Source organism: Otolemur garnettii, unplaced genomic scaffold, assembly GCF_000181295.1.
Source record: "Otolemur garnettii isolate 467f Iridium unplaced genomic scaffold, OtoGar3 scaffold00029, whole genome shotgun sequence".
In the NCBI taxonomy this organism is placed as follows: domain Eukaryota; kingdom Metazoa; phylum Chordata; class Mammalia; order Primates; family Galagidae; genus Otolemur; species Otolemur garnettii.
Genome location: NW_003852424.1, coordinates 1,294,565 through 1,306,528, shown reverse-complemented (window position 1 = coordinate 1,306,528; position 11,964 = coordinate 1,294,565). Strand labels below are relative to the sequence as shown.

General features: G+C 39.3%; 1 protein-coding gene across 1 annotated transcript in view; it reads left to right on the top strand.

Moving 5' to 3' along the window:
* LRRK1 (leucine rich repeat kinase 1) overlaps positions 1-11,964 on the top strand; it is a 169,544-nt gene that overhangs the window by 69,447 nt on the left and 88,133 nt on the right. The window contains exon 3 of the mRNA XM_003788630.3: positions 8,918-9,089. Within this exon, the coding sequence (XP_003788678.1) occupies positions 8,918-9,089 (172 nt within the window). The remainder of the gene's footprint in view (positions 1-8,917; positions 9,090-11,964) is intronic.

The window sequence follows — 11,964 nt, the reverse complement described above, 5'->3', positions numbered from 1 at the left end:
CCCCTAATGTGGTTCTTAATGTATGTATATAGAGGAAATAGTTAAGAGAAGAGAATTGTTTTATAAATGCAGAGGGTAAAGTGATGTAAAGGAGATAAGGTTTTATACTTCAGTCAAACTGATAAAATGGTGAAAATAGTAGACATTGATGAGTTGTGTATATGTAATGTAATATCTAGAGAAACCACCTAACAGTACAAAAAGATACACTCAAAAACACTATACAGAGATCAGTCAAAGTGAAATTCAGAAATGTTTAAATAACTCATAGGAAGAAAGGAAAAAGAAAACAGAAAAATGTAAAAGAGAGAGCAAACAAAACAAAATATGGCAGACAAATAATTATAATAAACATAAATGATATAAATACATGAACTTAAAGACAAAATTTGGCAGAGTGCATAACAGCGTGAGCAACTGTAATGTCTACAAGAACCTCACGTCAAATACAGTTGAATGTCATTTAATGATAGGGATATGTTCTGAGAAATGTGTTACTAGGCGAGTTTGTCATTGTGAACACATCATAGAGCATACTTACATAAACCTACATAGTACAACCCACTCATCTAGAGCATATGGTATAGCTTATTTATTTTTTTTCTTTTTGGCCAGGGCTGGTTTTGAACCCACCACCTTTGGCATATGGGGCTGGCACCCTACTCCTTGAGCCACAGGTGCTGCCCTATGGTATAGCTTATTGCTCTTAGGCTACAAACCCATAAGGCACATTACTGTACTATGTATACTGTAGGCAACTACAACACAATGGTAAGTATTTGTGTATCTAAACCCAGAAAAGGCAAATTAAAAATATGGTATCAAAGATTTTTTTTTAAATGGTACACCTGTATAGGTTACTCACCATAAATGGATCTTGCAAGACTAGTAATTGTTATGGGTTGGTCAGTGAGTGCATGTGAAGGGCTAGGACATTATTGTACACTACTGAAGACTTTATAAACACTGTATACTCGTGCTACACTAAATTTATTTTAAAATACTTTTCTTCCTTTAATAATAAAGTAATTTTAGATTACTGTAATTTTTTTACTTTGTAAATTTTTTAATTTTTTTAAACTTTTTTTTTGTAGAGACAAAGTCTCACATTATCACCCTTGGTATAGTGCTGTGGCGTCACAGCTCACAGCAACCTCCAGTTCCTGGGCTTAGGGGATTCTCTTGCCTCAGCTTTCTGAGTAGCTGAAACTATAGGTGCCTGTCCCAGCACCCAACTATTAAACTTTTTTTTAGATTTAAAATTTTTAACTTTTGTAATGCACTTAGCTTAAAATATACATTATGAAAAAATATTTTTTCTTTTATTTTATTCTATAAGATTTTTCTATTTAATTTTACTTTTACTTTTTAAACTTTTTGTTTGTTTGTTTGTTTGTTTGTTTGTTAAAATTAACCCATACATATATTAGCCTGGGCATGCCTAGGATCAGGTCATCAGTATCACTGTCTTCTACCTCCACATTTTGTCCCACTGGAAGTTTTTCAAGGGCAATAACAACATAGAGCTGTCATTTCCTATGATAACAATGTCGTCTTCTAGATACTGGTCTTAGGCTGTTTTACAGTTAACTATTTTTAATAAGTAGAAGGAGTATACTCTAATGATAAAAAGTATAGTATGTCACTTAATGATGAAGATATGTTCTGTGAAATGCATAAACCAGTAACATAGTTATTTATTATCACTATCAAGTATTATGTGCTGTACATAATTGTATATGCTGTACATTTATATGACCAGTAGCACTATTTCCATCAGTATCACCACAAATATATGAGTAATGTATTGTGCTATGGCATTATGATGGTTATGATGTCACTAGATAATAGGAATTTTTCAGTTCCATTATAATCTGTGGAACCACTGTCCTAGACAATCTGTCATTGATTAAAACGTCATTATGTAGTGCATGACTGTAAGTGAAATCAAACTTACAACAGAAAGAACGAGATAAATTCATAGTTAAACTTGGAGACTTTGATACCCTTTTTCAATAACTGATAAAGAACTGAACAAAAGAAAATTAGTAAGCACACAAAAAAATTCAATAACATCATTAACAAACAAGATAAAACACTGCTATTTCCCACAATAGCAGAATACACGTTCTGTTCAAGTATCCACAGAGTGTATACCACAATGGACCATATTTTGGGCCATAAAACAAGCACCAACAAATTTTAAAAGAATTGAAATTATACAGAATGTGCTTTCTAATTTCTACAGAATCAAACTGGAAATCGGTAAGAAGAATATAATAGTAAAATCTCTAAGCACTTGAATACTAACCACATAGTTTTAAATAATTCATGGAAGAGTCTCAAGGGAAATAGAAAATATAGTGAAATAAATGAAAATGAAAATACAGTTGACCCTTAACATATGTTTGAACTGTGCATGTCCAATTGTATGTGAATTTTTTTTTCAATAAATATATTGGAATTTTTTTGAGATTTATAAAAATTTAGAAAAATTTGCTTTTTTTCTAGCTCACTTTATTATAAGAATATAATATATGTTATACAAAATATGTATTAATTTGCTGTTTATATTATTGGTAAGGCTTCTAGTCAATAGTAGGCTATTAGTAGTTAAGTTTTTCAGGAGTCAAAAGTTATATGTGGATTTTTGACTGTGGAGGGGTGTCAAGGCTTCTAACCCTCACATTGTTCAAGAGCCAACTGTAAACATATCAAAATTTGTGGGATGCAGATAAAGCAGTGCTGAAAGGGAAATTCATAGCACTAAAATGCTTACATTAGAAAAGAAGAAAGACCAATAATCTAAACCCCTACCTAAAGAAACTAGATGATAATCACAATTAACCCAAGGCAAAGAGAAGAAAGGAAATGATGAAAATAAGAGCAGAAAATTAATGAAATTTAATAGAATAGCAATAAAGAATATTAACAAAACAAAGTACTGGTTATTTGAAAAGGTCAAGAAAGCCAGATGTGGTGGCTCACATCTGTAATCCTAGCACTGTGGGAGGTCGAGACGGGCAGATCGCTAGAGCTCAGGAGTTCAAGATCAATCTGAGCAAGTGTAAGATCCCCATCTTTAAAAATAGCCAGGCATTGTGGTGGGCACCTGTAATCCTAGCTACTTGGGAGGCTGAAGCAAGAGAATCTCTTGAGTCTAAGAGTTTGAGGTTGTTATGAGCTATATACCACAACACTCAACCCCAAGGCAACTTAGTGAGATTCTGTCTCAAAAAAAAAAAAGTCAATAAAATTGACAACCTATATCAAGAGAAAACATATAAAGAGATAAAAGAGAAAAGTCACTAATATCAGAAAGGAATCATGGAGTATCACTACAGAGTCTGCAGATAATAGAAAGATGATAAGGGAACAATGTAAACTACTCTATACACATAAATATGACAACTTAGACGAATCAATTCTCAAAAAGGAGAAACATAATTCACCAATATGAAGTACATAATTTGAATATCCCTTTAACTATTAAGAAGATTCAGTTTGTAATTTAAAACCTAGAAAGAAATTTACAGGTCCATATGGTTGTACTGAAGAGTTCTACCAAACATTTAAAGAATAACATAAATTCTACATAGTGTCTTGTGGAAAATAGAGCAGGGAAAAATTTCTGACACTTCTGATTACCCTGACACCAAAACCAAAGACAGTACACACCAATGTCCATCATGAATATGGATGCAGAACTTTTTTGTTGTTGCAGTTTCTGGCCAGGGCCAGGTTTGAACCCACCACCTCCAATATATCAGGCCAGAACCCTACTCCTTGAGCCACAGGCGCCACCCTGGATACAGAACTTTTAAACAAAATATTAGCAAGCAGAATTGAACAATATATAAAAGGAATTATAAGCTATGACCAAGTGGGTCTATTCCAAGGATGTAAGGTTGGTTCAGTATTCAATAGTCAGTCACTGTAACCCTCCATATTAATACACTAAAGAAGAAAAATTGATGCATTTGACAAAAATCAATACCATTATAAATGAAAGCTCTCATAAAATTAGGAAGACAGGAAAACTTCCTCAAAATAAAGAACAACTACAAAGATCTTATAACCTTGATGGTGAAAGACTGCCTACCCTCTAAGATCAGGAACGAGGCAAGGATGTCCACTCTCAATATAATAATTGAAGTTCCATTCAAGAGTAATTATAATATCACTATATTCAACATAATACTATTCAGTGTATTAATATATTATTGGAACTTCTTGCCAGTGCAATAAGGCAAAGAAAGGAAATAAAACATAAACAGACATGAAAGAAAAATAAAACTGTCTCTATATGAAAGAAAGAAATAAACCATCTGTATTTGGAGATCATAAAACAGTTTACACAGAAAATCCATAAAAAATTATCCATAAAAGAAAAAATTGATAAACTGGACCTCATCAAGATTAAAAACTATTACTGTGGAAAAAAAAAAAACTATAGACTTGGATAAATATTTACAAACCACATATCTGACAAAGTACTCATATGTAAAACATAAAGAACTCTCAAAATTCAGCATTCAACATCAGACAATACAGATAGAAAATGTATGAAATGCATAAACATTTTGCTAAAGAGGATATACAAATGGCATGTAAACAAAAGATATGCAACATCATTAGCCACTAGAGAAATGTAAAATAAAACAATGATGAGATGTCACTATACACCTTTTCAAACAGCAAAAATTAAAAATAATGGCAATATCAAATATAGACCAGGACGCAGAAAACTGTGTCTCTTAGAAACTTACTAGTGAGAATGTAACACAGTATGGCTACTCTGGAAAATGTCTGGCAGTTTCTTTAAAAAGCCAAAATACAGGGTGGCACCTGTGGCTCAGTGGGTAGGACACCAGCCCCATATACCAAGGGTGGCGAGTTTGAACCTGGCCCTAGCCAAACTGCAACAAAAAAATAGCTGGCTGTTGTGGAGGGTGCCTGTAGTCCCAGCTACTCTGGAGGCTAAGGCAAGAGAACTGCCTAAGCTCAGGAGTTGGAGGTCAAAATACATTTATATTGTGGTCCAGAATTGGACTCCCAAACACTTATCCTTGAGAAGGGAAAATTTACATGCACACAAAAACTTGTGCATTATTGTTTATTGCAGCAGTTCTCAACCTGTGAGTTGCGACTCCTTTTTAACAATACACTGCAGCATTAGGAAGGTTGAGAACCACTGGCTTATAGTAACTTTATTTATAAGAGCCAAAAACTGGACCTAACCAAAACCTTTCAGAGCCAAATAGTTCAACACACCATGGGATACTACTAAGTAGCATAAAGGAACTCTGTTGAAACATAACAACTCAGATGGGTCTCAAGGGCATTATTGCTGGGTGGGAAAAAATGCCAATCTCAGAAGGTCATATTCTCTGTGATTCCATTTATATAACGTTCTCTAAGTGACAAAATTACAGAAATGGAAGACAGATTGGTGGCTGCCAGAGTTTGGCATTGGTAAAGAGGAAGAGGGTGGGTGAGACCACATAGGGGGAGTATGAGGGCAATCCTTGCGGTAATGGACACTTCTGCAGCTTGATCGTGGTGGTGGCTGCATACACCTACACACATGACTAAATGGCAGAACCGTACACACACATTGTACTATTACTGATTGTGATGTCTTGCTACTGTGATGTCAGATGTCACCAGAGGGAGAAACTGACACATCCTGTCAGTACTATCCCTGCAACTTCCTGTGAATCTCTGATTATTTCAAAGCAAAAGGTTTTTTAAAAATTGAGTGAAGTCCAATTCCACTTTTATGAAGTTAAAAACTGGCAAAAATAAATGTGTGGTGTTAGAAGCCAGCATGGTGGTTCCTCCTGGTGGGGCAGTGATTAGAAGGGCACAAGGGGCTTCTGGGCACAGAATGTCTTGTTTCTTGGTCTGAGGCCAGTGACATGACTATGTTCAAGTGGCCATACATGAAACTAAACAACCATAATGTTTGTATTTCTTTCTAGCTATGTTCTATTGCCAGTAAAAAGTCATAATGAATTAAGTGAAAGGGGGGATTTGTGATTACCTGTGAGCATGTATAGATAAACAAGTTCTAGAAAGTTATGTGAGAGTGATTTCCTTTGCAGAAAGAAGCTGAGAAGTGTAGGCATAGAGGGAGATGTACTTTTTATTTTACACTTTTCTAGGCTGTTTGAAAATAAGTACATACTATAGAGCCCTTGGGTTGTCTCCAGCCAGAGAACCAGCTTTGACCTTTCCCACCTCTGGGGCCCTCTTGGTCTTGGGCTAGCTCCTGTGACATCACTTTACCACCTTATAAGGATGGGGCTTTTAAGCCTCTAACCCAGCGGTTCTCAACCTGTGGGTCATGACCCCTTTGGACTGTATTAAAGGTTCGCAGTGTTAGGAAGGTTGAGAACCACTGCTCTAACCGATGGAGTCTAGACAGCTGTTAGCTGTGTGCAGTGAATCATTTAATCAGTCTCTGTGGCTTTTCTCCTTTATGCAAATGCTTTCCTGGAATGGCTGGGCTACTGGCCACACCCTGGGCAGAGTGGCAGGTGGGTGGACTTTTCTTTTCTGGTTGTACTGAATATATGACTCTACTGTCCTCCATGTAGCTCCAGTCCCTTGGACTGTCCCTCACCTTACCTGTCAGACACACCTTCCACCACCAGCCCATTTACTTTATTTAAACAAACCTGAGCCTTGCTCTAAGTCCCATCTTTTCTTGGATAGAGAGGATGGACATGAGATCTGGAGCTAGACACACTCCAGTTCAAGTCTTTCGTGATTCTGCTGGCCATAATCTCCTGAACACTGAGCAGCTCTCATTGTCATCTGTAAAACAGAAATGCGGATTCATTGCTGGTGTGACTCAGATCCATCTGAGCATCCTTTTCTCCAACCCAGGGAGCTTGTGAAAAGAGGTATAATAGCCACCATGCACGCTGTGACTCACTGCATGATCTTGAGCAAGCTGTGAAACCTCTTTGAACCTCCATGTCCTGTCCATGTACATGGCCTACCTTGTAGAGCCTTCACAGACCAGAATGGCCAGAACAAAGTCAGAACTCAGGCTTAGGTTCAATTTCCACCGTGTCCTTCTCTTCTTCTGGGCCACCAAGTCAAGAACCCCACTACAGATTGCTGGAGGAGCCTTGTCCCTAGATTCAGATTGGTGGGCTCTTCTTCTCTTTCACACTCCATTTATGGGTAACTCCAGGGATGATTCTTCATGGAGCCTGGCCACCTCCTCTCCTCCTGAGGTCTTCTCAACACCTATCAGATGATAATTTAGCTCTGGTTCTATTCCAGGAGGGGATACTCATCTGGTCCCCATCTTCATGAAGCTGGTGGTTAAGAACACTGTTGCCTCATAGAAATAGAGTTTGAGCCACATGGACAATATGAAATTTTTTGGTAACCACATGAAAGTCAACATTAAAAAGTTAAATGTTGAATGGAGATTTAAACCTCCCACCTGTAAATTCTGGGAGATCAGCATGGGAGAGCGAAAGTTAATTCTCATAAAAACAGTAAGAGGTGGTCCCAGAGTAAGTCTGGGCTACTAATCTTTGCAAAGAAAGGGGGGATACTATATGCCATTTCCCATATATCTGGTTTCTGAAATTTAATTGAAACCATAACTTATCTTAAAGACAGAGGTGACCCTTTAATTAAGATCTCTTAATTGAGGAAGAGGGGAGAAACTGAGTTTTAATCTGTATAGTCTACACTGGTAAAATCGGGAAACAAATCCCAAATCACATAACTCTTTCAGTTCTAGGAAATAATCCAGACTGATCTCTAAACATCTTCTTATGTATGTATCCTCACCCCCTTGTTTAATTCTAGTCATAAATTCCTAATTTGCTCTAAATAACCCTTGCCCTAACTGGTGAAGAAGCCCCTTTTCCACATTTAACAAAAATATCTGGAGGCCCAATTAGCCAATGCTTTTATTTTACTGTATTGGGGGGGGGGGAGGACAGGTACACATCAGTAGGGACCTGAGGTTGCTTCCCTATAGCACTGCTCTTCAACCCATTGAAGTACACAGCTCACCCTGTAGACCTCTAATCATTTGTGCGCCTAATCATTTCCTTGCTCCAAGTTTTCGAAGCACTTTTCAAACGTTTCTTATAAACCAATCATTATTATGATACATTATGCAGCTCACTCGTATAGTGCCCAAGAGTGGAACTGGGGAGAGGCATCATAAGATACCTATGATGAGGTATTGAAGAGAAAATTTAAAGAAAACCAAATAAACAGAGAAATATATTGATAAGGAAGGAAGGGAGGGAGTGAAGGAGGGAAGGGTAAAATGTTGGCTGGGTGTAGTGGCTCACACCTGTAATTCTAGCACTCTGGGAGGCTGAGGCAGATGGATTGCTTGAGCTAAGGAGTTAGAGACCAGCCTGAGCAAGAGCAAGACCCTGTCTCTACTGAAATACAGAAAAACTAGCCAGGTGTTGTGGTCCCAGCTACTTGGGAGGCTGAAGCAAGAGGATAACTGGAGCCCAATAGTTTGAGGTTGCTGAGAGTTGTGATGCCATGGCACCCTAAACTGGACCAAAAAGTGAGACTATGTCTTTGAAAAAAAAGTAAAATGTTAATAGTATCAATTTATTTAACCTGATTATCTTAAAAATCATCCCTTCAACATGTAATCAACATCAAATTATTGATAAGATAGTGCATCCTTTTTGTACTTGGCCTTTGAAATCTGATGTAAATACACACTCCCCACCTCCTCCTACTTTGTACCAGCCATGTTTCAAGTGCTCTTCAGCTGCATTTGGAGAGTGCTATCATACTGGACAATGAGACTCCAGACTAGCCCCAGGATCTGGCCAAGAACTCAGATTTGACTCTTTTGGCAGTTCCAGACAGAGCTCATCTCACTGACATCCTGTTCTGTCTTGACCAGGGCCAGCTTCTGAGCATCTCGGCGGCCTATGGGGATCTGGAGATGGTGCGGTTTCTGCTCACCAACAGGCGTGTGGAGCTGCCGACAGAGCCCACTGATAACAACCCAGCTGTGGTGGCAGCACATTTTGGGCACACAGAAGTTGTGCAGGAGTTGCTCGAGTCCTTATCAGGTAAATCACAGTCCATGAGCTCCTTACTACCTCTCAGGGGACCCTCATCTTAGACTTCACCCCCAGATGGCTATTTCCTCTTGCCTCTACCATTACTGAGATCAAGAAATCTGGGGCATCCAGCTGATAATCTAAGCAAAGTGAAAACCGCCTGCCAAACACTTCCCACCTCTCATTCCCATTAACTCATGGGGTACGTTCTTGCTTACCATCTTTGATAAAGAATGTGATTTTTTAAAAAGAAATTAATCAACTTTTATCTTTTTAGAGCAGTTTTAAGTTTATGGAACAATTGGATTGGAAAGTACAGCATTCCCATATGCCCCCCGGACACACAGTTTTCTCATTATTTACATTTTGTTTTAGTGTATTTAACATCATTGGTTACATTGTATGTAACCAATATTGATACATAATTACTAACTAAAGCCCATAATTTACCTCAGTATTCATCTGTAGAGTTATACATTCTATGGGCTTGGACAAATGTGTGATGACATGTATGCACCATTATGGTACCATACAGAATAGTGTTGCTGTCCTAAAAATCCTCTGTGCTCCCTTGACCCCTGGCAACCACTGATCTTTTTACCATCTCCATAGCTTTGCCTTTTCCATAATGTCATGCAAGGAAACTGTATAGTGTGTAGCCATTTCAAACTGGCCCTCTTCACTCTCCAGTATGCATTTAAGGGTCCTCCGTGCCCTTCTTGACTTGATAGCTAATTTCTTTTTCTGGCTGAATGATATTTTATTGTATGGATATACACGTATCACACTGTGTTGCTTTTTTAGTAACAAGTAATTTTTTTCTGTGGAAAACTCCAGATGTTCTGGTCTCCTGTCATTTCCCCTGGCGGTCTTGGCTCAGCAGTACTGTAGAGTCCAGGCAGGCATCACTGTAGCTCTAGGTTGAGGCGTACCCTAGCAGTGGTCTTTGGAAGTTAGCATTTTACTTGGAAGCAGGGCCAGCCTTCTGGCTGGGAAACCTTATGGTCACACAGGGTCCTGCTCCTAGAAGCCCATGAGTGGAGTGTTTTTCAAAACTCCATAGTTAACATCTTGAAATTTCATAATTTTTAAATCAGGGTCCTCCCTTCTTTGCATTTTCCATTAGGCCCCACCCATTAAGTAGAGTTCTGTTTGAGAGTGTCCAACTATGTACTTTGAAGTACACCTGTGCTCATAGTTAGTTCCAAGCTGATGTCACTTTCACATGTTTAGAGAAGGCATGAGGCAGGAATCAGGGCAGTTTTAGGGCCTGTAAAGCAGACTGGGTGAGGCAAGGCATAGGAGAGCAGGGAGGGGCCTGGGTGCCCTTGAAGGAGCTAAAGGCTGACTCCTTCTTTTCAGGGATCCCCAAGATTAGCTCTCTTTTAATGAAGAGTCTATTCCAGCTGACCCAAGCACCTAATTATGCAGCCTAATATTTATTGAAAATTGCCAAGTACTGCATGCCCTATGAAACTCCAGAGACACAGAATTTTTTCTTTAGTAGGCAAGCAGAAGAAATCAAGGCAAAAAGGAGTAATTCTGTGCAACATAATTGTGCTGAGGTTGAAGGGTCTACACAGAGGCTGGGGGTGGTCTTGTTTGGATGCAATGAGGTCTTCTGAGGGAGACTGCCACCTGAGCTGGGCTTTGCAGGATGAATAAGAGTTTACCGGGCAGGCAAGCAAAGAAATGCCAGATTTTGCAGAGCAGGGAGCTCAGCTGGACCTCAATGTGGTTTTCAGCTGCTACTAGGAGCATCCTGTCTTCAACTCAACTCCAGGTAGACTTTCTGGTGTCGAGGGACACCAAGAGCTTTATGCTGGGCCCTTCAGAAAATGCAGAGATGCAAAACATAGTGTGCCCTCTGGGAATGCCGAGTCTGGAGGGGAAGGCAACCATGGTCAGAAGGAAGACCAGAAGTCAAACAAGACAGCTGGAGAACAAAGGATGGTGTAGAAGAGGAGTGAGAAGTTGATGGGGCCTTGTCCTCTGAAGTACATCTTTATGAAATTCCTGATCTCTGCAGCTGAGCCTGGAGGAGGAGGGGCAGAGACCAAACAGCTCTCGCTGATGCTGTTGGTTTTAGGCCATGAAAGAGAGCATCCTTTGGTTTGAGGCCAAGCAGGGTTTAAGTCTTGTCTTTGTCATTTACCAATTGTGGGACCTTCAAGTTCCCAAACCTCTCTGAGCCATGGTCTGGCTCCTCATGGTCTGGCTCCATGACTAACTGTAGCTCAGCTGCTAGGGCGCCGGCCACATACACTGGAGCTGGTGGGTTCAAACCCAGCTCGGGCCTGCCAAACAATAATAACAACTACAACCAAAAAATAGCCACACATTGTGGCAGGCACCTGTAGTCCTAGCTACTTGGGAGGCTGAGGCAAGAGAGTCACTTAAGCCTAAGAGTTTGAGGTGGCTGTGAGCTGTGATGCCACAGCACTCTACCAAGGGCAACATAGTGAGACTCTGTCTCCAAAAAAACCCCCTCATGGTTAGGGTGATTAGATTTTAACATTTGTAAAGAGGGACAACATGGTGGTGGGGGGCAGGGCAGGGCCTGACAACAATGCAAACTTTGATAAGCAGTTCTTGATAATCACTTCTCAACAATTATTTGTTATTATTACAGTTTAACATTATAAAATTAACAAAAATAATATAAAACTCATATTCTGGTGAAATAGCCACATGGCAGCTGAAAACTGTATATTCCCTTCCTGTTCTCCTGCCCATTCGTGCATTCTTTCCAAAAATCAGGACTTTTTTAAAACACTGCAGGACATGGGACAAATTGTTAAAAAGCAGGACGTCTGGTCACCCTACTCATGGTCCTACCTCCTAAGATTGATACATTCAGGCTCAGCACCTGTGGCTCAAGTAG